Genomic DNA, 27,955 nt, shown 5'->3' on the forward strand with positions numbered 1-27,955 from the left:
AGTGGAAACTCAGAAACAGAAGGGGAGGGCAGCAATGACTTGTGATCATATCTGCCTCGCTCCCCAGACTCCTCACCACCCCTGCCAATGGCCGGTCCCCTCTTCTGCTCTCACAGGACTCAGCACTTAGCACATGGCATGGAAACCCTTTCTTGAAATGCCTGTCTCCTGCCCTGTACTGCGAGTGTCTCGGGGCAGGTGCAGGACGTGACTCATCTTTGTATCTTCAATGGCTGGCACATGATGTCTTGTTAGGTGACAACGCCTGACCTTCAACCTTTAATCTACATTTGGCCACAAACGGAAAATGACAACCCAAACTTCAGAGAAGCATCATCTGTTTGCTTCTCTATATATTTACAAAGTTAGTCCACAAAATTTCTTTTAGTTATAACACCCCAGAGGTACAAACATATATGAGTCAAGGCAGATAAAGAAAACAGCGTGATGTGATTAGTAGCATCTGATACTGTTGGCTATACACAACTCCAAATCTGCTTCATTTTTCCCACTGGAAGACAACAGTGTATAAGAGTTCTGGCCTATTACTTATTTTCTAGCTGTGTTATTTTGAACATATTATACAATCCCTCTACATCTCAGTTTCCTTATCTGTAAAAGAGAAAAAACAGAACTTACCTCAAAGGGTTGGTGTGAGGAATAAATTTTAAAATGCATATAAAGTGGTTAATATATAACAACTGCTGAGTACGTGTCTGCAGTCATTACGCATATTGATTGTTTAACATTTAACGCCACCACTCCCCACCTTACTGCCCAAACACATCCCCCATTCATCTGAGATGCCTTTTCTTTCTTTTTCATTTTCTTCACTTTTCCCTCTCCTTCCCACATCCAATCAGACACTAAATTCTATACATTCTACCGTCTAAATATCCCATGCACACTGGTCAAGGGTTCAGACCACACAAAACAGTCTGAACTAAATAAAAGAGACTCTGAAAATAAGACAAGTCAAGGAAAAAAGTGGCTTCAGCGAGGAAGGCACTGTTCACGTCACTGATAATCGGGCCTCAGTAAGAGACAGGAGCAATAACGGTACTTCAAACTACTAACATAATGGGTCATTGAGATGTTCTTGAAATTCTCACTTCTATATCAGACCTTAAATATGTAATTGGTTTATGGGGGGGAGAGAGAGATTACAAAATAATTGGATCTCACCCAAGAAACAGACAAAGCACATGGAAAGCATACTTTAGTTATGAAAAAGCAAAAAGATACACAGCTTGAAATATGTTAATATAATTTGAAATCTAATCAGCCTATAAGTGGTATTTTTGGACTATAACAAAGAAAGTATCTCCAAATGGAGCACAGAGAAGGCAGGAGTAAAGAATATACGTCTGGAGAGCCCCTCTGGGGCATTAGAGGACAGTAATTGTTATTCCATCCTGCCATGAATGTTAAATATTTTTCCTCTTAGTTGTCTAGGTTTGGAATTAAATCAGAAATACCATATGTGTGTATTGCACTCTTTGCAAAGAGTGCAAAGACCACAAGTGGTTCACTGCACTGAAATGCTGCATCACCTTCTCTGCTCCAAGTTACTTAATAAAACCCAAGTGAGCGCCAGTGCTATTCAGCTGGAGAGGACGAAGATCACAGTAAAGGTTAAAGAAGGATATACTTAGTAAACCCCTATTATACAAATGACTGCAAAGGTAGAAAAAAAGCCTTTCCTATAAATGCATATAGAAGGATGGGGTCAGCATTTAAAAAGTGATGCAATTAAAAAGCAGATCAGTGGGACTTCCCTGGTGGCACAGTGGTTAAGAATCCACCTGCCAATGCAGGTGATATGGGTTCGAGCCCTGCTCTGGGAAGATCCCACATGCCGCGGAGCAACTAAGCCTGTGCACCACAACTACTGAAGCCCGCACGCCTCCGCAACAAGAGAAGCTACCGCGATGAGAGGCCCGGGCACCGCCATGAAGAGCAGACCCCGCTCGCCGCAACTAGAGAAAGCCTGCACACAGCAACAAAGACCCAACGCAGCCAAAAATAAATTAATTAATTAACAACAAAAAAAGGAGATCAGTGATTGCCGGTCTCGGGGCAAGAGTGGGGAACTTTCTGTGGTGCAAGTGTCCTAACACTGGATTGTGGTGATGGCTGCAAGCTCTATAAATGTATGAAATCATTGACTAGTACACTTAAAACAGGTAAAATTTATGTATGTAAATTATGCCTTAAGAAAGCTACAAAGCTTTTTTAAAGTTGACATGTTTTAAAATTCAACAATATTCCCTTTCTATAAAATGGCTGCATTTCTGGGTAATGGGTTCCATTAAGAATGTTATTTTTCCACTGTTAGGGATGGAAATCTTTGACAATTTTTTAAAAAGATTCTTAGGTGCTTTTTAAAATTACTCAAAATAAATTAATTTCATAACTAACAATCAAAATAGCAAGAAAAAGTTAGAAGAAATCAAAGCAAGACATTTCAGTAATAACCTTCTCAACAGTTACTATCCTTTTGGCAACCCACTCAAACTATAATATTGACAGATCCCCAAAATTTGATAAATTCAGAAGAAAAGTATTTTTAAACTCCAGTGGGTAAAGTAGATAAAACACAGCAATGAATCATGAACATTCTTACAAAAAATAAAAGATTCATGTGAATTTTATATACTCAAAACGTCAAACCACCATATAAAGCCAAGTATGGCACTGTGGTTAAGAATGTCTGTCTGCCTCGATCATATACTAATCAATTGGGTCAACCAGTTGTTTCCCTTGTTTCTGCATCTGTGAAATGGAGATAACAATAATATCTACCACATAATACTACTGAGGTGGTAAAAAAAGAACTCTTTAGTTAGTGCCTGGCATATGGTAAACATTCAAGAAATGCTAGCTGCTGTTGTGTTCGTACTGATGCCATCATCCCTGAGTTAGGTTCCATATACAGATGATCTTATTCTCGTTTCTACAAAGCCTCACACCCAGGGACAGCTCCAGGTCGTTACCTTCCTGAAAACTCAGTTACTCAGCAATGCTCATGCCAACCCTTTCCAGCTACTGCAATAGAAGGTATCTTCCAGCTTTCGATCCATTACACGGTGTGTTACCATTCATACGCTGGCATGGAGGTGGTGCCACACCCCCGAACCGGTCGGACACACTTTCTTCAGACTGTGTTAAACCAAACTATTAGGCAAACAGGACAAAGAAACAGTCAAATGAGCAGAATCCATTTACCATGGAGTCCCTTACAGTAAGGTCCTTCCAGAGCAACGAAGCATCCAAAATACAGACATGCAATAATTTAGATGCACAGGGTAAGGCTTCATTTTTCCCTTTGAAAAAAGTAATTTTAAAACCTTGAAAGAAGAACATTTATTACTGTTGCTGAACCTCAAAACCTATCAACATTTCCTCTAGCCCTTCCCCTCATTCTCTTGTGCCCAAAAATGTACATATGGGGGGTAAAAATTGCCAAAATCAGTTCTCATATATTCTGATATTCTTGTAAAATCTTGAAAATAACTTCCCTCTCACTTCAACTGATGCAAGGACAGGAACGGTGACTTTACAGGATCTGACTGCCAACATACCTCCCTGGGAAAGGGCAGGCTAGTGAAACCGAGGGCTGGTTCACTTACTACTTATTCTCAAGCCTTCCACAATATGCCACGAGCTTTGAGGACAGGGACTAATTTAAATGTAAAGTTATTTACTAGCATGCTGGTACACAGAAGTAGGCTTTCAATGTTACGCATATTCCAAATGTGCCAGAAGTGTTTATTAATTAAACTATAAAGTAGAACATGTTTTGTAGATATTTAAAATGAACCGTATTGTTAAGAGTGTCTTGACAGGCACATTTCCAAACAGCGCAAGGATACCCTCAAGCAAGGTTACCTATACTAATCACCTCCTAGTTTCGAACATAACAAAAATGAGAATGCAAATTTCCCTAGCAGTGAATCTACGGGGTCCTAAAGGGACTCCGCTGCTTAGGATTCCATTGTGAGGAATTCCTCCAAGTCCTCCCCCTACCCAGTGGAGGAATACTGAGATATTCCCAACTCCTGGCACAAGCCCATGCTCCATAGATGTCTACCGACCTAACAAATCTACGAGAACATGCACATTCTCAATATTAGAAGGCATGTGAATTAAGCAGCTAAAGCAGGACCATCTCAATAGAACCCACGTGAAATTCTTGATCCAATTTGGCAAAATCAAAGGTGACTCTGTGGATAGCCTGCTCAGCTGACAGACACTGGTACAGGTCTTTGTTTCTACGACAACGATCAACAATGGGCACCGCACAATAAAATAATGGGACTAGGTTCAATTTCCTCCACCTGAAAGTATACCAGAGGCATCAATACACAATATTCTTAGGTCCTTTCTTTTCCTATATGGTTTAATAACTGTTGCCAAATGCAAAAAAAAAAAAAAGAAAAAGTTTAATAAACAGACATACTTTTTAAATACACAGTAGCTAAAGTCTACCAATTCGCCATGAAATTTAAACAAAGGAGAAAAGGAATTTTTGCTATAAAAGCAAATGATGTTCCCAACCAAAAAATGGCCAGCATGCCCTTTATTCCTTTCCCAGCACACCAATCCCAGAAAAGGCCTGAGAAATACATAATTTTATTTTTTCCCAGGGCTATATCATCAACCAGTGACAAAAGTGAACATTCTATCGCTTCTGCGTATGCCACTTATTTCTAGAGCTTATTATTTTCTTTCCCAATTTGGAGCTATGATCCCAGAGATTTAAAAAGCCCCTGATGATGAGCTCCCGGGCACTGTGTGGCTGTTTGCAAAGTCACGTCTGCCCTACGTCGTGTGCGGTCATGGGCAGCGGACAGATGAATTAAGCAGGCTGCATCTCCCCAGTCTCTTAGCCTCCCAGGCTGCACTGTAAGAGAACCACTCCAATTCTGATTACTAGGTGATCACTGCACACCAGTTTACCCCTCCACTGTAGTTCTCAACAGCTGAGTCTGTGATACATAAGACTCTTGGCCACTAAATTCCTACATATACTAACTAGAAATTATTTTCAAAAGTTGCCCCTCCATTTCCTGCACACATTAAAAATGTCCCCGTGTTTTTCTGGACATCTTCCATGTTGAGAATTTTCTCATGCATAGGGACTCTGCCGGACAACAGTTGGAGATCTAAAACCAACTCTTGCTTAGTGACTTTCAGTCCTCCCCATGGAAGATATTCAGAAGGACCATGAGGAAAATATTAAATTTGTATGGCCTATCGAGGGGAGCATGCAGATAAACTTCCAACAGCATGCATATGGACTCTGCGGCAACCACGTACATTAAGCCCTTCATCAGGATCAGCATTTCCATGGTTATCATTCAGCCTTCCCTGCATCTCTTAACTTTCATTTATTCTCCAAACCGGAAGTCATCCATCATTACAGGAAGTCATCCATCGTTACAGGAAGTCATCCATCGTCCACACACAGGCAGCCCACTGAGGCCAAATTGCAGGGGGCACACTCTTCATGCTAATGGACTGGCTGCTATCCAGAACTCTGTTGATGGCAATCATACCTTGCCGTCTGATGTTAATACTGACACTGAGAAGATGCAAATAAAACTGCTAAAGTCAGCTAAAATTAATGTTTAAGTCCATCTACTGAGTAACAGCATGGGTTTATCGTCTTTAGGTCTTTGGATTCCGATGCTCCATTCATACTGTCCAGTATGATCTGTGCTTGATCTGTGCTTCCCCAGCTTTAATATGAATGTGGATCGTGTCAGGACCTTGTTAAAATGCAGGTTCTGATTCAGTAGTAGGTCTAGGGTGAGGCCTGAGCGTCTGCATTTCTACAAGCTCTCCAGTGGCATTACTGCTGCCATCTTCCGACTCCTCTTGGTAACAAGGTTTTAAAGAACATGGGTGGAATATATACCTGAGCATACAGGACTTTCTACAACTTATTTTGTTGTGTAACTAGTTACCAGTTCCCATAGTATTACTATGAAAAAGCATCGGGGTAAAATGTCTCTCCCTTTCTTTTTCAACATAATGCTTACCTTGAATTGTTTTCTTCCTAGGAGATTTTTTTTAAAGAAAATATTGATGTTATCCTTACTACCTGCCAAGGTAAGTTTAGTTTATGGTTTTCCAAGTAGAGAAGAAGAAAGAGTAGAAAGATCTCTCAGAGAGATCCTCCTAGTCCTACATTTATGTGATTCTACTTATCAGAATCTGAGCCACAAGTTAAAATCAAGAAACATCATTTAATAAATATTAAGCATCTAATAAGGGTAGCCAAGAATATAGAAGTCCATATAGTACTGTCTTCTTTCTCCAGGACATTCTGGTCTTACACAAGTTCACAAACAATTATAACACAAGCAGACGTGATTAGGCGCAGAAAGAGAATTACCTGGTGTTTCTCCCTCAGGGAGAGACTTGAAAAGCATCATGGTGATTGAGCGCCAACTGACCTAAAAAGCCTAAATTATCTGGTATTTATGAAACAATACTAGACTTAATCAGACAGGTTTTGAAATGCAATAATAATTTTTTTCCATGAAGATTCCCAGCAGAGCGAATGAAGTCTGAGACACTTTTAACCTCCAATAACCGACTACATTGAATAACATCTCAAGAGTCACTACTCCACATGATGTCTGCCTCTCAGTCTGCTTTTAGAACTCTGTAACTCAGCCATAAGTCAGAACTCAGCCAGGAGATGGTCCACTGATGAGTTACTAGAAGAGAAAGCAACGCTGGACAACTTGCCTTCCAAGGATCTTACACTGGGCAATAAAATAACACAATTAGAGAAGGAATGACAATAATTTCAAGACGTTTCCCACATGAATGTACACAGTAGCATGTGAGATTACAAGCAAGAAACCAAACTGGATTCAGAGTAGGATCTGAATTTTTTTTTTAAAGAAAAAAGCAAAAAATAGGCCAAAATATTAACAAGAGCCATCTTGTCAATGAGACTGTAGGTCATTTTAATTTATCTTAATATTTTCTCATTTGCTCCAAAATTCTTTACAACAATTATACATTCATCTTACCATGGAAAAAGCCAATTAGAACATAAATCTCCCATCTGTCCTTTTGTTTCTATGGCATGTTGTTTACAACACAGTTCAGGTTTAAAATTGGATTTTAAAATTTCCATTTAATTTCTGAAACTGCCTTCTTTCATTTAATGTAGTTTCAAGGATTTAAACTAATCAGAAAAATGTGCTGCAACATACTGTACTCAGCATCACAAACGCCCTTGAACACTGCAGGTCTGTGTCTGCAACAGTTGGGCCAGATGCTCTTCATGCCACCCTCTTATTGGCCTATCACCAATTTTCAAATCCATAAAATGTATTAATTAGCTCTCCTCTTTATGCACTGGATGGCAGAGGCAATGTCAGGAAGATTTTGAGCAATTCTCCTGACTCAGATGGTGAAAATTCTCTAGCAGAATAGCTATTGTTTCCCCATGGGATAAAAGTTCTTTCAATTGAGGAACTGCTCTAAAATTAGCAGATGAGTTTTTGTTTAATTATCCTAGAGCCTTTAACGAAGCAGGTGTCTGAGCTAGAAAACAAGCGCCATAATGAGCCGCTTACAATCTGCGGTTTCAGGGCAGAGAGCACCACTAGCATTGAGGGCTGCACACAAGCACAGCCCAGGTGACCAACCAGCTCCTAAATGGCCTTGACCTGCGCTTTGCAGAACACTGGAAGCAATGTGTTAGTACCAGAGGTGTAGGTCATGCAAACCGGTCAAAGGTCCAGTCATTTAGTCATTCAATCATTTCTTGAACAAGCATTTACCAGGTCACACCCTAGAGATTCAGAAGCCAGTAGGACACCTTCCCTAGCCTCATCCTATGAGTTCTGACGGGGGAGGCAGGCACATCATCTGTCAATAGGCCAGCATAACCAAGAATTGTGGGGTCATCTACAAAGGACTGAACAGAGCCCCCCAGGAGAGGGGGCTGTCAGTTGTACACGGGGAAGTCAGGAAATGTTTCACAGAGAGGCCACCTTTGAATTAATCTTGAGAAAGAATCAGCTTCTTGCTTTGCAGAGCTGTGGTGATGATTCAATGAGATGGATAGACATGTGGCAACTAGCCCATGGCACTGGGCACAGAGAAGGTGTTCAACCAATCATAGTAATAATAAGGTTAATATTACTATATTAGTGTAGTGGTTTGTGAAAAAGTTACTCGTAAGAAATGACTGGTATAATTAAAGAAGAAAGTGAAGAAAATAATATCTAGGCTACATTCACAACTGATTGACAATAAATGGAATGACAAAAATATAATCATTAGTCGTTTAGCTACAATACAGACAACGGAAACAATGCAAAATGACCAATTCTACATTGACAGCATTCTACAACCACGTGTCCTGTACTTTTAGGAAAGCCTGGAACTTGAAGACAGCAGGGAGAGGGACTAATAGTTATAGAGGACCTACCATATATCAAGCCAGGGCCTTTATGTACATATCTTCTCAATTAATCATCCCACCAACACTATGGGGTATGCTTTTTTATTGCCATTTTAAAGAGAAAACTGAGATTCAGAGAGTCTGACATGCCAAAGGCCACACAGCTAATGCGCGATAAAGTCAGGATTTGATCTTATAAGCATCTCATTTCAATTTCCACGCTCTTTTCATTATACCATGGAGCATTTTCATGTGAAAAGACACATTTACAAAGGTAGATATGATTAGTAATTATTAAAGGGTAACTTTAAATAGTGAGTTCCCTCAACACATTTAAAATATGACTGTTTTTCAAAAACAAAAAACAATTTACCCTTAGCTTTACAGGTATAAGAACTACCAATAGTTAAGTGCTTACCACAGTGCTAAATTCGTCACACAGATTGTTTCATTTAATCCTCATGACAACGTATAAAGCAAGCATTATCAGTCCCATTACACATACGAGAAAACGAAGGAGTATCAGAGAATTAAACTTCCCAGTGGGAGGGCAGATTTCACTGTGACCAGGGGGAGAGGACAGACTTGACCCCAAGTCTATCAGTTTAAAACCATGTGTTTGAAACTCATCTATAAAAACTAGTGTTTCTCTTCTGTACTATATCACTGCATATATCAATCCCTATGCTTACATTACAACAGATATAAGCAAATTTCCTCATTACAAGTAAATTCAATATACAGGATTTTTAAACTTCATCACTTAAGTGGGGAACTAAGGTTTCCAGGCCTGAATGAGAAACTGGATCAAGCTAGATTTTTCAGACTGAAACCTGAGCTCAGGCCCAGCTGACGTGAAAGTCCAAGTCTGTTCCTCATTCCAACGTGCTCCCTCAGGGCAGAGGAAGCTCACAGGCCAAATCAGGCTCCCAGCCTTTGTAAAAGCAGAAGTCAGCACCAGGAGATGATCCCAAAGCCCCCAACTGGGGAAAGTGCCCCAGCACCCGCGGCCCAGCAGAGGGAGGGTTTCAGCACATCTTCAGTTCAACAGGGGGCCACTGGGGAACTCAGAACTCATTTGACAGCAAATCAGAATTCAATTTCCAGAAAACTGACTTTTGCTGAGGCCAATCGAAACCTTAAAATACACGCCACTGCAGGCACCCATAATTAATTACATTGTCAGAGGCGCTAAGACTGGAAGACGAGGACTTAACTTTTCCCACCTTGGGGGAATGAAAACCTACATAAGGACAGGTGTAGCCGATAAATCCTGAGTATCAACCAAAGCTACATAATGTAAAATAACACACTCCATTCTGGGCACTTTAATATGTAGGAATGAAAACCTACATAAGGACAGGTGTAGCCGATAAATCCTGAGTATCAACCAAAGCTACATAATGTAAAATAACACACTCCATTCTGGGCACTTTAATTCCCGGAGTGAAGTATCGTAACGATTCTTAAGCTCCTTTTTCTCTGAAAACAGCTAAGATTTCCCAGCAATTCTGAGCTCTGGCAAATCATGAGAATGGCTGAACATGTGCTCTGAGCGTCTGCAGGAAATTTTAATTTGACATTTTAAAGTGAAAGCTAAATTATTTGTATCAACTGTTTTTTACATCAGTTGCAAACAAAACTAAAAAGTGTTACACGCACTTTCACAACATATATACCAAATCATAAGAGTAAAAATCTGTATAACAAGAATAAAGGTTTTAAATATGCTTAAAAAACTTAGAGCTGTCACAGAAGTTTTTATTTAAACACACACACACACACACACACACACACACACACCACTGTTACCAACAGCTACAGAAAAATCCTTTTCCAGTCCAACCAAACCCTTTCGCATCCTAAATTCCTTCTTTTTCATTCAGAAACCTTTGGTTTTCACATTTTCTATACTCATTAATTGCTACAGCCAAGGTCAGATGTAGTAGTAATATGTACCACTTCTTTAACTTGCATGGAGAACTATTCTAAGCTCTCTAAACTCAAGCGTGAACCAAATTATTTTTACTTCAGATTAGAATTAGGTATTAAAAACCAAAAGGAAAAAAACCAAAGGCCATTTTGTGACTTCTGATTGATAAATTCCTATGCATGGTATCACCATTTCCTGCATTCCAATAAACTCATAAACTACCTACCTAAAGTAAACGGCTGCAATTATTATGACTCATTTATAAGCATCTTTTGAGCTTTATGTTTGTAACAGGTGAGGGGACCAATGATCAAAAGATACTGAGAAGACATACTAACTAATATATTGACAGCAACTGGGATTTCCTTTACAAAGCAGCTGCTTTAGTCAGAATGTTTGTGTCCCCCAAAACCTCATATGTTGAAACCTAACCCCCAAGGTGACCGTATTAGGAGGCAGGGTGCTTTGGGAGGTGATTAGGTCTTGTGGGTGAAGCTCTCATGAATGGGATTAGTGCCCTTATAAAAGAGACCCCACAAACCTCCCTAGCCCCTTCTGCCATGTGAGAACACTGCAAAACCAGAAAGTGGGCTCTCACCAGACCAAACATGCTGGCACCTGGATACTGGACTTCCAGCCTGCAGGACTGGAAGAAATAAATTCATTTTGCATATAAGCCACCCAGTCTGTGGTATTTTGTTATTACAGCCCTAATGGACTAAGAGAGCAGCTATGATGCCTGTTCTCAGTTTACCATCTAAATCAGTTTATGAGTACCTTTACTTTAGCTGACTTAGTCCCAGTGTTTTTCCATATTACAAAGACAATAAGTTGTTTGCTCAAGCTAGCTTGCAGCAGTGGTGGATTTTACAAAGTGCATGACCTATGTGAAACGTCTATAAGATAAATACAATACCCCTGAGTGAGTTTTTCCTCTGATACTAAAGTATATTGTTATTTTATACAGATCTTCAACGTCAAAGACTAGATAAGATGGGATGTGAATACATCTTCTACTTAAAGAGCAATCTGGTTTCTCATGACTTACACTTCAGTTGGGAAATGGGGGATCGTTGCGAAGTGCCTCATCTATGATCTGCACAGTATAAATTGCCTGCTTAGGCACTAAGTGTTCTAAGACTTGCTGCTGTTTATGTTTCTAAGCAAGGATCCAGTAATCACAGATGCTGAAGACTAAGCAGTTCAAGACAGCCTGATTAGCTGTTCCAAAAAAGGTATTAGGAGATACACAAGTATATCTTTTCAGCAAATCTTGTATGTTTTGGGCTTATTTTAATCATTTAAAAATGAGTCACACTCCAAATGACCTCTGGGATTAGCTTCCTAGCAGGGTGAGTGAATAACCCACAGAAAAATTCCAACACCCAGAGCCTGGACTGGGACAAGAGGAAAAGACTCTCACACCCTGCAGAGCCACCCCTGAACATGGAGAAAGGGGATATGATTTTAACCTTCAACTAGAAAATGCCCTCTGTCCATCTTTGGGGGCCCTTAATCAGTGCCCAGATAAAAAATGCATCACTGAAAATAAGACGCGGCAAGAGCCTTGACCTCCTAAGCATGCCGGCAAAAGTGCCTGATCACCTGGTGAGCAGAGGCCCCCGACAGGGGAGAGGAGGGGGCAGCAAGGTTGCAGGAACCTTTAACCAAAGCTTCAATGCCACTGGATAAAGAATGGAGTTGAAATAATCAGAAAAGGTTCACTCACAAACAGCCCGCTCATGAACCACAACGGCCATCCAGGGAAACTGCATGTTCCTGCAAAATGTCTTCTATATGGTGCAGCACTTCCAATACGTTGATTTCCTCATCTCCGTCAAAACACCTCAAAAAAGCGCTGTATAATGACCTCATAGGCTAGGGCTTAAAGCAAAGCCAAGAGGCCGATGAGCAAGGAGGACGAGTGACAAGGGCACGTGGTCCACGTCCTCCAGCCCCCATCTCTGGGTACCATATGTAACAGCCGGCACGGGCTTGCACTGTTCCACCATCAGAAATCCCAGAGTCACCAGTTTCCTTCCCATGGATACCTCTGCAGGCAGCCCAAAGGCAATCTGAAAAGCCATTCCTGCTTGTATAGCTTCCTCTCTACCCATTCATCCAAAGCACTCAAACTGTTAATTATTTAAACAATTCTATTTCCTCAATACAAGAAATTACCTTTAAAAGCTTTATTGGCCTTTGGATTTTAATACAAGGGCTCAGTTACACTATTAAAAGAAAAAAGAGAGGCAGGCAAGTGATCTTAAGGGTGATGTCCTGTGGACAGCATGTGGACCCTGATGCCACAATGGGCTGGGTAAGATGGTGGCAGCATAGGGTGCCACCCTCCTATGGCAGAGTGTCACGTAACAGGAGGGCTTGGAGGGAAGTGATTTTTTCTCAGAGGCTTAGCAAGCCTTGGTCACAGCCCAAGCTGTCAAAGAATCCCTCTCACAAATGGCTTATGGGGGCAGATTTCTCTTTTGAACAGAAATGATTCTAAAGACTCCCGGGGTCCATGAGGAAGGAATCAAGCAGAAAGTCTTTATATTCTTTCTACTTAACCATCCAGTTCCTCTGCAGCTTTTTCCCACTCCTGCTATGAAGAGAATATGCCACAATTGAGGCAATGCCACGAAGGCGACCTGAATCAGCTCCACGAGAAAACAGCTGAATACAATAGTCAGGGGACTGACTGCAGGGGAAAAACTCATGGCAGAAAACCTTCAGATGATATTCCTTGTACCAATTACTGACTCGAAAATTCTTTTTCCGTACATTTGCATCTCTGGTGTTCTACTATAATCTGCTGTGTACAGTGGTCATGACCACAAGCTCTGGAGAGAGACTGGTTCAAATTCCAACTCTGCCGTTTATATCTGTGTGGCCTTGGACATGTTTTTTTATTAACAAGTTCTGTGTCTTAATATCCTCATCTGTTAAGTGGGGATAATAACTGAGCTGTTAGGATTAAACAAGCTACGACATGCAAAACATTCAGAATAATGCTCAATAAAGCTACGGTCGTTATTACTACAGTTCCAAATTGCTTTCACTTATTTATCAGAATTGCTCCCACAAGCACCCTGTGAAATAGTGGTGATCATTTCATCCATGTTTTTCTTATGAGTATAGTGAGACTCCGTTAAGTGATTTGCTAAAAATGTAAAAAACCTGTGGCTGAGCCAAGATCTGAATCCTGGTCTTCTGACATTAAACCTTGGACCTTTTCCATTACTTTGCATTATTTACATGTAAACCACAGCAAAAATGAAACCAAGCAGGACCCTGCAGGGCCTTTTGGGGACAGACCCCTGTGTCCCCTGACTCTTGTTTTTAGAAAAGTTTTAGCCTCCTAGGCCTTCTGCAAGTTCCAAAGGGAATTTAATCAGAGAAATGAGAAAACACAGAAACAAAGGAAGACAATCAAGCAAGACAAAATAACAATAATTTAGCCATAAAACAATGTCACAGACCTTTAGTCCCTCCTCAAGGGCTATAGATAATGACCTGAGACAGATACTAAAACCCCCATCAGGTTGAAGAAGTTAACTGCATGCTGACCACCAGCACATAGACCCCAGACCAGCTGGAACCAGAAGGTTGATGATGTTAGTTCCCAAAATACCACCCTGTTACCTCACCACCAACCAATTAGAGGGATGTACATGAGCTGATCATGCACCCTGAGACCTTGTCCCTCACCTTGCCTTTAAAAACACTTCCCTAAAAGCCACAGGTCTTTCGAGCATGAGCTGCCGGTTCTCCTTGCTTGGCCCTGCAATAAGTGCTACACCTTCCTTCACCACAACCTAATGTCAGTAGATTGGCTTTGCTTCACATCAGGTGATTGGACCTAAATTTGGTTCATAAACAAAAACAGCCATTATAAAATAGGGACACTAGATAAATTCCTAAAAGGACAAAAACCACTGACAACATCATAATATCTATTCTAGGAATTCATTCTTGGAATAAACAAATGATCAGTTGATGGCAATTTAGCTTACATAATTAAAGCCAATTTTTTAATTCAGTGTGTAGCAATTTGGAACCCCAAAATTCGGAAGCAAGGTGGGAGGAGGAGCATTTATCAATGCATATTCTTTGTTGTAAATTTTACTTTTTATGAAAACACGTAAAATCCCATCTTGAGAAAAATCACAAAAATGTAGAACTACAAGATGGTTGAGTAGTTCATTACAAAGGGAACCACTGAAGGGCTTAAGTGTTTAAATGTGAACCTTGCCATCTTATTGCTGCTGTAATTCACAAGGCAGCTACGGACTTTTTCATCACTGATATATTGGTGACATTCAGGCTACACCCTCTTAGATCTAGAAGACTGGAAATTTCCTAAGAATCCTTATCCACGTGACACTTAAGGGAAGTTTTATGAGACAAGCAGAAGGCAGGTGAATATAAATGAACTGGCAGATCTTCCGTTTTCTCCTAATGAATTTTATAATTTAGAGCATTTGAATGGATTCCCAGGGGAGGAATTCATCCCTATTTTTTTCATTACTAACACTCTCTAGTATTTGCATCTATTTCTAATTCATAAAGTTTGCATGTGTTAGCCTTCAAGAACCTGGATGAGTCTTCTACTTAATAAGATCAATCTTTTATGAATCTAGTTTTGATCTTTAATATGTACTCTATACACAAATCATTCAAATTATCCCTCAAAATAATTTCTAAAAAGTGGACAGATCCATGTTAAAAACAAAATTTCAAACAAATACAGTGTACTAAAAACTATAATCTGAAACCAAAAGACACTGGTAAACTCTGAATGACCAGCAAATTCCTCTGTCCATATATCAGTGTTCTTTTATTCAGCTCACCATCAGGGTTCTGTCAAATCTTTGCAAAAATCCACACAAGACTTCCTTTAAGTTCATCTGAGCAATGCACATTAAGATGTCCACTCACCCAAACTGACTGATGTACATTCCACAGTAAAGGAAAACCTTTTCATTGTAATTCTGAAATTACGTTTTTGATACAAGATGTATAATATTCTAGAAATATGCCTCTTAAAAGCCACCCAGATGGAAATATTTCATTCCTTAGATATGTACATAAAAATCTATAAAATGTAAATAAATCTCACTAGTGAGCATTACTGAGACATAAAACTATGAAATATTATTTAGGTCAAAGAAAGGACTCAGATTTTTCTCTACTGGTCAGAGTCTACCTCTATAGCTCGGTCCTGCTCAAGGTGATAAGACATTACTATATAAACAAATTGAAAACAGATGGCTGAAAAAGGCACCATTATGTTAAGCAATGAATGACGGGCAAAGTAGAAATCTCTGAGTAATCATTTAAGCTTCATAGGTCTATATTTGTACTTGATTTCAGTGGTTAATCCTGTGCTAACTCTATCCTTGAACTGGTTTGGGGGCAAAAGCTATGTATGCATTGACTAAACGACCCAAGTCCCTCAACATCAGTAAAATGTATGTTTCAGGTCTCCACCATATGCTGCACAAATCCCCCAACTCCCTGGTTCTTGCCCGTAAAGTCAAGGTCACAGCATGATACCTCCCTTACCTGCTTCCCATCCAGGGTGTAGAGGCGTTTCACCACTCCCGAGTCCAGCTTGATGGCATCGGTGATGTCAGTGAGAACCTGTTCAAAGGAGTGAGCCGTCTTCTTGTTCAGCAGAATCCTGACAGCTTTCCGCGGCTTCACTCCACTTCTGATGATGGTGACCAGCTTGGGCCGAATGAAATCCTTATTTTCCCGCACCTCCGAAGGGCTCCCTTTGGCGGTGGCCAGCGAGGACACTGCCCGCGAAGCAGAGGTGGTCTTGACATTCACGGACCAGTTGGGGTTCACGTTCTTGGTGTACTCCAGCTTCTTGAAGGGCTCTATTGAGCCACACACATAACTCTCTCCTAAGGAGGAGAGAAGCATATTTAAATTTACACTCAGGTAAATTCAATTCCTTTTTCCTACTCTCTGAATTTTCCTTTTCTACTTAGAAGCAAGCACTACTTGTGACTTTTTAAACAATGGCGGTATGATTAATAATTAATGAAAGAGAATTTTGCCTTCTTTTTTTAAAAATTCCTATTGGAGTACAGTTGATTTCCAGATTTTTGACTTCTAATCTGGCTCTGTCAGCAACAGATTGGTATTCTGGGGGAAGAAAAAAATCATCATTCTTCCCTTTCATCATCTTCAGTTTGGTGATAGAAATCCCGATATTGAATATAGCCCTCAGAGAGATATGAAATTGAATTCAAAATAGAAACTATTTGGGGGGATTCAGTTATATTTATATTTGCAGAAAACTTCAAAATTGGAGGCACCTACATTTGCCACCTGAGATAAAATAAAAACTGAAAATGGATCAGAAAACAGCTTCTAAAAATAGCTGTGTAATTTTTTTTTGACGGGAGTGTTTGCTTAACCCTTTGTAAAGTCAAGTAAAATTCCAAAAATAAGCAGAATAACTCCTTTCCTTTTCTTCCATCTTCACAGGGCCAAGCACAGTGATCCACACACACGTCACACTTGTTTATAGACAAAAACTTTTGAGAGTCGTCAACTTACAAACTTCATAAACTGACTTTAAAATAAATATAACTATATAAGATGAAAAAGAGCTGAGGATCTAATGTACAGCATGGTGATTACAGTTGATAACACTGTATATTTGATATATATTTCAACATAGTATAATTGAAATTCGCTAGGAGAATAGAACTTGAATGTTCTCACTAAAGAAAAAAGGAAAAAAAAAGAAAAATATTTGAGTTGACGAATGTGTCAGCTAGATAAGAGGAATCCTTCATATATATATGTAAAATTGTCATGAGGTACACTTTTTATATCTTACAATTTTGTCAATTATAATCCAATAAAGCTGAAAAAAAGAAAATATACAAAATTAAATTTTTTATTAAAAATGACTCCTTAACAGAGAATAATTTAATGAAGATACTCAAACTATATTTTTTTTTTTTGCAGGGTCTTCTACTGCCTTGTTCTCTGATATATGCCCAGCACACAGGACAGACCAGTGCCTGGCACCTCGGGGTACCCAATGTTTGTCGAATGAATAAAAGAATTACAGATACTCAGACTATTAAATAGATATGTATCACATAAAAAAGAAGGTAACACATGTACCATTAGTCATTATAAAATGATTAATCCTGCATACACATTTCCTAAACTTAAGTCAAAGCATTTTGAAATTAAAGATCTCATAATGGCTTTTTTTCTGTGTTAGTAAGTCTTTATAACTGGGAATAGGTAAAAATGCTAAAAAGCCTTCATAATTGCAGGTAAAGTAACCTAGGACTAATCCTACACAGCCCATTTACTTTTATCTAAATCCTTGTCCTATTTTTAAATTAATAGTGCAAATATCCAAGGCCATGGAATAGGTATTCACATAAAAATAACTGAACCAGGGTTTCAAAAATAGAAAAGCACAATTATATATGTTATCAAACATTTACTTTGCCAATGTTTTTAAAACATATTCCAATGTGTGTTTATGCATTATGTCTCACTAGAAGTGGTACAAATAGTAAGACTAGGGGACGTTTACCAGTTTAGGAAACCCCCTTTCTAGTCACTTAGCAGTTACTACTGGTCCCAACTATGCTTTTCTCAAGATCTATGTGGATATCAACAACACATCCATGGGGGCTGCAACAAGAGCGGTGTTTCTGAAGGCTTGGTGGAGAGACAGTGTGAATGTCATGGTGGGAAGAGAACTGGAACTCTGGGCTCAAGACCTGGCCTCTCAGCGTGTGACTTGGGCACGTCCCCTACTCTTCTCAGTGGTAGTTTATTCACCTGTCAGATGAAGGCTATGCCAGTGGCCACTTTCATCTCACCAGTTTTTTGTGACCATCAAATTAGACAGAAAAGGTCAAAGTGATCTCAAATGCAAAACTGCTACACAAGTGAAAATCACCAGAGGATGCACTGCACTAATTGTGCACTAAACAGGTATTAACGCTGTAAAGTGTTGTTTCTGTGGTTACCAGTAGACCACAGATCCACTCAACTTGGGATACACCACAATGTGAGAATGCCCCAAGCTTCCCCCAACAAGACACACAGGCCTTAGCTGACAAAACCAGACTTTGTCAGAATTCTGTGCTCATTGGAGATATGCCATTGTCTGATTATTTGGAAGTTTATATAATAAGATAATAACTTAAAACAAAAACATGGAGTGGTTTACACTTCAAAAAGGAAAATTTTTAACTTTAGGAATAAAAAATAATTTTAAAAGGGAGTAATTTTCAAGTATTCACATAACAGTATGGAATGGGTTTGTTGAAAGAGAAAATAAACACTTTTTTTTTTTTTTTTTTTTTTTACATCTTCTTAGACAAAGCACACTGAAAATTTCTGAAAGCATGACAACTTTGAGAAGATAATGCGGGCTTGGTTCAAGCAACAGCAGTGAGAGGAAACTTGTATTTTATCAGTACTATCACTTTGAAACTTCTCTGCCTCCTTTATCGAATTCAGAGACTGGAATAAAATCTTGGGGAAGGGTGTGAGACTCCCAACAAAGATGATATTGTGTTAAGAGGAAAGTGACACTAAAGTGAGAGAAAGGAGTGGTCACCAAATCCAAGATCACACACCAACCAGTGCTGTCATTTAGAATCTATTACACTATTCAGGAATTCAGGAAAAGCCAAGATGGCTTTCCATATGTTAATAAGCTTCTATTAAGCTGTAAAAATATATTTGCATTAAATCTACTTGACCCTCATTTTGACTACTTTTATTTTAATCATAATTCCAAACTTCTTCCCTCACAAGAGACGTAGCCTCTGTCATAACGCAGTTAAAGTTGATTGTGTTTTCTGATCTTGTAAAAATTAGCTTTTTAATTAATGTGTTAATAGCATTGATAATTGTAAATTAACAAATGTAATTGTTCTGAATGGGAAAAATACATAGCCTTGATTTGGTCAAATGGCTCTGGATAGCCAGGGTTTAATCTCGTCCTTAACTGGGCAGACAGTTAAGAGATAGGTTATGTTCTTGACTAGAGAATCATCGATAGGTTTTGTTCAAGACCTGACATGAGGTATGTGTGTTAAATTTCAGGCCATTCAAAAATAGCAAGATATTGGGGTGTATGCATCTTTTCGAATTATGGTTTTCCCCGAATATATGCCCAGGAGCGGGATGCATGCACCCCAATGTGCATTGCAGCACTATTTAGAATAGCCAATAAAAAAAAGAAAAAAGAAAAAAAAAAAGAAACTAGAATAGCCAAGACATGGAAGCAACCTAAATGTCCAACAACAGAGGAATGGATAAAGAAGATGTGGTATATTTATGTAATGGAATATTACTCAGCCATAAAAAAGAATGATAATGTCATCTGTAGCAACATGGATGGGCCTAGAGATTATCATAGCAAGTAAGCCAGACAAATACAAATATGATATCACTTATGTGTGGAATCTAAAAAAAAATGATACAAATGAACTTATATACAAAACAGAAATAAACCCACAGACATAAAAAACAAGCCTATGGTTACCAAAGGGGAAAACGGTTGGGAGGGATAAATTAGGACCTTGAGATTAACATATAAACACTGCTATACATAAAAGAGATAACCAACAAGGACCTACTGTATAGCACAGAGAACTATACTCAATGTTCTGTAATAGCCTATAAGGGAAAAGAATCTGAAAAAGAATAGATATATATGTATGTATAACTGAATCACTTTGCTGTACACCTGAAACAGAAAATTGCAAATCAACTATATTTCAATTAAAAAAATAAATTGATTAAATTAAATAGCAAGGTAAAGTAAAACTTCTCATTAGTACCATAACATGCTTCCTCTACACACTGAGCCATCCCAGAGTTTCGCGGTATAATTTCTACTACCACAGTGAAATAAAAGTTAATTTATCTAAATCAAAGTATATTTGAGCAAAATAGCCCAAAATGTGCTTTGAAACTTTTGGATTATTTACTATAGGTGAAATTAGACAAGGATGGCAAGATGGCAAAGATCATAGATGGTTTAAAGGAAATGGCATCAAAATTTAGGAGGTGGAGCTGGAAATCACTAAACATAATGACTTGCTCATTGGTTATCACACTGTCACAATTTTGTTCTAGTTTATTAGAGTCAAAAATTTTTATGTTAAGACTGACCCTTAATTTGAAATGTAATACTCTAGGTACCTAAGACGCCCCAACAAACAGCAGGAACTGCAGAAGCAGCATCTTTCTGAATTGCTGTGGCATTTAAAAAAGCCAAAAAACGAATACTTGCTGTGAAGCAAAGAAAGAAAGAAAACAACAGTTAAAACAAAACAAAAACAAACAAAATGAAAGAAGGTAAGAAAATGAAGCATGAAATTGTGTCTGGATCCAATCAATACCTCCCAAAATATCAGAATATAGTAACTTTTCCCTGAAAGGCTTAAATATTTGGGGGACTTTTGAAAATAGAATAATTTTGGTGTAAGCATATTAGATTATTTTAGAGGTACCAAAGAGTCCTTGTTTTTTTCCAAAAAATCACATATGCATTTTTAAATTATTAGATTTTCTGTTATTCTTTAAAGTATGGGAATAAATTTTCTCTAACAAAGTTTATTAGTAAAAAATCTGCAAAGTTAATGTTACTTGGCCACGGGCTCCCATTAAGAAATAAGAAAAAAAAAAAAGAAATTAGAGAATTTGCATTAAAAGAAATTCTCTTAGTCACTCTGGACAACTTCCAGTAATATGGTACCAGCTCCCTGGGTGACCAGGCCTGTGGAGTCAGCTAGGAAGGTACTCCTCCGCGAGATCTCATATTAGGAGATACTAGAAGTCTGCCCTGTTTTTCCTCATTGCTAGAGGTTTTTCATTGGCTAAGGGTTGAGACATGTAAATTCCAGCTGTGACATCACTTGACCTCGGTCTGAAAATGACCTAATCTCCATTCTTCACATTATTAAAGCTGCTTGCCCACCACCTATAGGATTCCTTTAAGCTCCAAATGTGGCATATTCAAAAGTGTCTTAAGTGAGGGCTTTGTGTAATATATCTCATTTTTCCAGAGTAAAGACTTTCTTATTGAAAACTCTGGAAATTAAAATTCACTACTGTGAGTTACAGTAAAAGCTGGGAAAGATTCAAATATATATTTAAATCTCTGAACTGAGTTAAATTACATGAAAGATATTATTTATGGAATAAAATGTCATAAACTGCCTTCTGGATATTATATTTTATGAGCCTATCTCAGTATACACAGCAACACTTCATAATCTACCTGGAAGGTGCTGGTTTAAGAAGACGATTTTGATAGTGCTATCAAAGGCAAGAAAAAGGATTCCCAAAGGCACTTATGGATATCATTCTTCCATGGAAGTCTTTCATTATATAATAGTACATAAAAATAAGCTTACTGAAAATAAAATGTGAATGTGTATTTTAGGTCTATGGAAAATGTCAACTTCTCAAATTTAAAGCAAGAGAAAAATAACATAAAGAAAAAATTGAAGGATCCAATTTTTTTTTTAATTCAAGACTGATATAACTGAAAACTAGAGAAACTAAAATAAGAAGGGGAAAACAGACAGACGACCTATAATACAACAGTGGTTTAATATAATGTACAAACCTATTATAATTTACAAAAATACAAGGGACTAAAATATGTGACAAAGGATAAAAACAAAATAAAATAGAAATAGAAAATGCCACTAGGGATACTATAAATTGCTATCAACCCTTTTGGAAAGCAACACGGCAAACTGTATTTGGAACCACGAAAATATTTATTCTCATTGCTAAAAATGTTTCCTAAGTAAATAACAGAGCAACAAATAACAACATTGCAACAAGTACAAACATACTTAGCCATGAAATCTAAAAATTTTAAGCAACCTCCTAAATTCTCAGTAACGGGTATAACACCTGAAAAGAATCTGAATCCGAATCCGAATCCTTTGACCTTCTCTTCAAAGAATTTAGAAAGCAAGATGTGTTTATGAAAAGATTCCACCACAAGATTAGTGATAATTGGTAAATAAGTGGTCCCAGCAATCCTAATTCAGAGGAGAAAAAAAAGTCATTTCCCACTTCCCACTGCGTGATCAAGGAAGAAAAAATGGAATTCATACTGGCCCTGGAAGTGAGGGTCAGATTTTCATTAGCAGAAAAGAGGACAGCATTTCAGATAAAAATAAAACACTAATATGCTCTAGTGAACAGTGCAGTAAAGGGATAGTCTGATTGATATTAATATGTCTTTCTCAAAAAACAAAAACGGTGCCAGGGACAAACAAGTTAAGAGTAAGACTGCAGTAGGCAACAAGGTCAAAGTGTTTATGCATGATCAGACCCAGGTTTTAGGAAGACCACACTGGCTGTAGTGTGAAGGCAGGGCTGAAGGCAGGACATGGGGAGACAGAGGTCAGGAAGCTACTTAGAAAGCTATTCTAATAGACCAGGAGAGGAGCTGAAGAACAAAAGTTCACACCTCCGCATTAGGAACAGAGAGAAACGGCTGCTCTGAGGAGTACTTAACAGAATCAACCGACTGGACTGAAGAACTGGCAATTGATTGGATGCAGCGCTCATGGCAATAGAGTCGACGACAACACTGAAATGATGGCATTGAAACCTGTTTGGGCCAACTTCCCATATACCACAACAGAACAAATGAGAAGGGAAACATGTTTGGATTAGATGGTAAGGAAGAAAATGAATTTGGTTGTGCACATAATGAATTTGAAGTTCCTAGGAGCCAGCCAGTTGGAGATTTTCCAGCAAGCAGTTACAAAATATGGGTCTGGGGTATGGGATGGAGATGCATGGGCTAGCTGCAGCTATGCGAACTGAAGAAAATGCTCAGAGAGACCCCACCCAGCTGGACAGGATGAAATCCAGGCAACAGCAGTACTGAGAGTGCCCAGAGGTGGAGGTGCCACTGAAGGAAACTGAGAGAAATCAGGTGCCTGGAGCCATGGAAACCAAGGGGTGGTGAGTACATGGCTGGGAAAGACCCAGACATCACCATCCGAGGCTCCAGGAACAGCAGCAAAGATAAGGTTTCCTAAGAAATCACTGGCCTGGCCATTAGGAGGCCACATGTGGCCTCGTAACAGCCACTTCAGTTGGATAATGATGTCAGACTGCTTTCGTTCATTCGTTTATCCGTTCATTCTCTCTTTCCTCTTTCTTCCAGTGATATTTATTGAGTCCTTGCTACTACCATGATAGACAGTGAGGACATCAATGGCTCCTGACTTCCAGAGACACTGATAGAAAATAAGCAAGTATATTACAGTGTAATGATGCTAATCGAGGGGCTGATGTATGATTGGAAGTTGAGGAAGTAGAGACAGCAAATGCAGATATTTCTCAGGTAGAAGAGCCAGGGGTTGAGAGGTAAGCAAGACAAAGGCGAGAACTGTTTAGATTGTGGGAGACTTGTTCCGTAGGCTGAAGGGACGAGACTGGAGATGCTATTGGTAGAACAGGTTAACTTAAGGTTTGCCATCAGTAGATCTTGTTGTAACCCATGCCATGCTACCTGTAATCCTCACCGCGACACTGTGAGCGAAGAACTAACAGACCTCTCCTCCCGGAGCACACTGACCCACGAGGAGCTAGGGAGCCTGCTCAGCGCCACCCAGCCAGGAGAGGTGGAAGAAGCATTCAGCTGCAGCTGGTCGGCCTGCGGAGCCAGGACTGCAGCATGAGGCCACCGTGCACCCTCAGGAGAACACCCATCTTACCCTCCTCCCAGAGACAAGGAGGCCCAGAGGTGGGGAAACACAAGGAAAGAGAGCAGCTGAGCCCAGTATCAATGGGTAACGGGAGACAAGCCAGAAAAGAAGGAAGGGGCAGGAGCAGGACCACTGAGAGAAACACGATAAAGATGGAGGGCTGTATCCTCTATGTTCGCGGGAGAGCCGTGGTGAAGCACAGGTGCGGTATGCGATGCTTTGTCAGTGGCCTGGTCTCTGTGCAGGAAAACTGGTTTGAAGCCCACTGTACAGGACAGGTGTCCTAAAGGACCTCATCTAAGAGAGGCTGTAACGGGAATGGAAAGCAGGGGCAAATACAGGTTCTATAAAAAGAAAAGAGAAAACAAGCTGAAAAAGGAAAACTAAGATACACAGTTTCAGCTTAGGAGACTATTACAACAATACAGGAAAGAGATGAGAACAGTCAAGGGACAGGGATATGAGGGGTCATTATTTAATTTTTTTAAACGTTTTTGCATCTTTCAAAATTTTCTATAACGCTCACTGTATAAAAATGTGCCACTCCTTCAGCCATAAAAAATAATGAAATAATGCCATCTGCAGCAACATGGATGGACCTAGAGATTATCATATTAAGTGAAGTAAGTCAGACAGAGAAAGACAAGTATCATATGATATCTCTTATGTGTGGAATCTAAAATGACACAAAGGAACTTATTTGCAAAACAGAAATCGACTCACAGACATAGAAAATAAACTTATGGTTACCAAAAGGGACAGCGGGAGTTGCGGGGGGGTGAGATAAACCAGGAGTTTGGAATTAACATATACACATTAGTATATATTAAATAGATATAAATAACAAGGACCTGCCATATAGCACGGGGAACTATATTCAATTTCTCATAGTAACCTATAATGGAAAAAAATCTGATAAAGAATAAATATATATGTATGTATAACTGAATCACTTTGCTGTGCCTGAAAGTAACACAACACTGTAAATTAATATACTTCCATTAATAAATGGTTAATAAAAAAAGTAATACTTTTAAAACAGTATTGAGGACTTGAAAACTATAATAATGGTGGTGAAAAGGAGCAAACAAACTGAAGAAATGTCTTAAGCAGAATCAACAGTAAGTTGTGACAGCTTGGATTTGCGGGATGAAGAGAAGGAGAAGCCAAAGGTGATGCTGAATTCAATGGTGACACCATTTAACAAGATGCAGAAGATGAGAAGAGGATTAAATTCGGGATAACCTAAGAGAATGGGTTCACATCTATACATGTTGAGATGAAATGACTCAGGATTAGAGTATACAGTGAATGTATCCAGGTGGCTGGAGCGCTGAAGGAAGGTCTGATCTGGGACTAATTGGCCTTAAAAGAGTGGTTAAAATAATGGAGTTGATGACGTCACAGTAGATGATCCCAAGACAGGAAAGTGAAGGGACCTGTGTATAAAGCTGAGGCAAGTAACGAGGAAAACAGAAAATCACCCTTTGGACACCTTCCTAATCACGGGTACAGGCAAAATCCAGCAAGAAATGCCAAAATTCATGGATGAAAGTTATTTGCATAGCCGCAAAGTTCCTCCTCAAAATATTTATTAATTACAGAGGGGGAAAGAGTAACTTTAGAGTGAAGATAACTGGCAGATACCTCCTTGGTTAAATGGGTCATAGTTAACCTCACCAGCAACAAGACATGGCAACAGCACATACTCCTGAAATGATGCCCTGAAAAGGATGCAACCTCGCTTCTGTGGAATCCTTGCCACAAATGCATAACTTCAACCTAATCACCGGGTTAAACCAAGTTGAGGGACATGCTACAAAATAACTGACCAGCACTCTTCCAACTGTCAAGTCATTAAAGACAAAGAGAGATTCAAGAACTGTCACAGCTTGGAGGAGATGGAGGAGATAGGACAGCTAAATGCAATGTGTGATTCTGGAACAGAAAAAAGGCCACTGGTGGAGAAACTGGTGAAAGCAAAATAAAGCCCATAGTTTAGTTGCTAGTATTGTTCTCAAGTTAGTTTTTACTTTTGATGATTAATACCATGTCTGTGTAAGTCATTCCCTCATGAGAATCTGGGTCAAGTATATGGGAACTTTCTATCTTTATGACACTTCTACTAAGTACAAATTAATTTCAAAATAAAAACTTTTTAAAATGAGGCAGGTAGCCTGGAAAAAATAGAACTGAATCCTTTCCTCAAAAATTATACTAATATGACTTTCATTAGAATATTTTTTAATGAAAACATAAAAACACTAGAAGAAAATAACAGCAACAATTTTATAATCTCAGGGTACAGAGGACCCAAGGGGCATGAAAATCAAACCATAAATGAAAAGACTGATTCATTTGATTATATAATTTTGTTAAATCCGGCAAAAAAAATAAAAAATAAAAAAATAAACAAAACCACTAAGGACAATCTGGAAAAAAATACTTGAAATTAGTATCACAAAGGGCTAATATATTTAAAAGAAAATCCTAGAAGTCAACCAAAAAAAGACCCCAACCTGGTAGAAAAATGGTCAAAAGCTATGAAGGGACAATACATATGGGAACATGAAAATTAAAACTATAAAAGGATACATGTTTTTCTTTCCTTAACAGATCGGCAAATGACAAAACATTTGGTAAAACATTGTCTTGTAGAAAAACAGCCACTCTCATATATTACTAATGGGGAGTACAAACTAGCACCACTTCTATGAAGGGAAATTTTGCAATGGCTCTTAAAAATTTAATGCTTGTACCTCTCTATCCAGCAATATTACTCCTAGGAATTGATCCTATGCATATTCTCCTACATGAGTGGAAAACTTAACATTCAAGGATATTCCCTGCAAAACTGTTTCTAATAACAAAGGATTGGACACAACCTAAAGGCCCATCAATAAAAGACTGGTTAAATAAAAAATGGTACATTTGTAAAAAGGGTTACTCTGAAGTCAGGAAAAAGATCACAGTGGTTCTAGACTTGTGTTATGCTATATTGTTAAGTGCACAAAGCAAGGTGCCAAACTGTAAGCACAGTATGTTAACTTACAGGCAACTGATACGTGTCTTCTTAACAAGCACTGGTATCTTTGAGGAGATGGATACTCAAAAAACTACTAGTAGACTGTTGGCCACTGTTGGCCGGGAATTTTAGAGAGGCATGTTTTATAGCTTTTCAAAACTTAATTAAAACAAAAAAAACTCAATGCAGCAGGGAGAGGCACAGAGTAAGCTAGTGAATTAGAGAAAAAAACTAGATGATACCACGTCAAGGGAAAGGAAAATTGCCAAGAGAGCTGGGGGCCCTGGAAATCATGGTTGGAGAGAGATTCCCTGACTGTAGGGTGAAGTCTGGGTTTATTCCCGAGAGGTTAATTCTGATGGGGACTTGGGAAAAGCCCTTATGCTGGGGCTCGGGAGTCAGGCAGTGTCCATGGTGGGGCGGGGGTGCGCCGGGGGTGGTCACAGCATGTGTGGGAGCCGAGGAAGAGAGGGGCCTGTTTCTAATACGTGCAGAGTTCATGTACCAATTAACTTACGTATAGCCGGAAGATAGCATCCTTGCATCATTTTTATCCTAAGGCTTAAAGGGAACGCTCTGGCCCTTTCAGACCTACATTCACACAAGATGTTAAAAGATGTTACTGAGACAGTAAAAAGATCAGTGGACGCCAGGGGTTAGGGGCAGGGTGGGATGAAGAGGCAGAACACAGAGGATTTTCAGGGCAATGAAACTATTCTGTGTGATACCACAGTCATGGATACATGTCATTATAACTCCGTCCAAACCCACAGAAGGTACGACACCAAGGATGAGCCCTCGTG

General features: G+C 39.1%; 1 protein-coding gene across 2 annotated transcripts in view; it reads right to left on the reverse strand.

The window, feature by feature from the left end:
- The window catches only part of DCLK1 (doublecortin like kinase 1), a 334,035-nt gene that overhangs the window by 297,149 nt on the left and 8,931 nt on the right, over positions 1 to 27,955 (reverse strand). For both annotated transcript variants that reach the window (XM_060129142.1, XM_060129143.1), the window contains exon 3: positions 15,936 to 16,282. In XM_060129142.1, the coding sequence (XP_059985125.1) occupies positions 15,936 to 16,282 (347 nt within the window). The remainder of the gene's footprint in view (positions 1 to 15,935; positions 16,283 to 27,955) is intronic.

Source organism: Lagenorhynchus albirostris, chromosome 18, assembly GCF_949774975.1.
Source record: "Lagenorhynchus albirostris chromosome 18, mLagAlb1.1, whole genome shotgun sequence".
Classification (NCBI taxonomy): Eukaryota; Metazoa; Chordata; class Mammalia; order Artiodactyla; family Delphinidae; genus Lagenorhynchus; species Lagenorhynchus albirostris.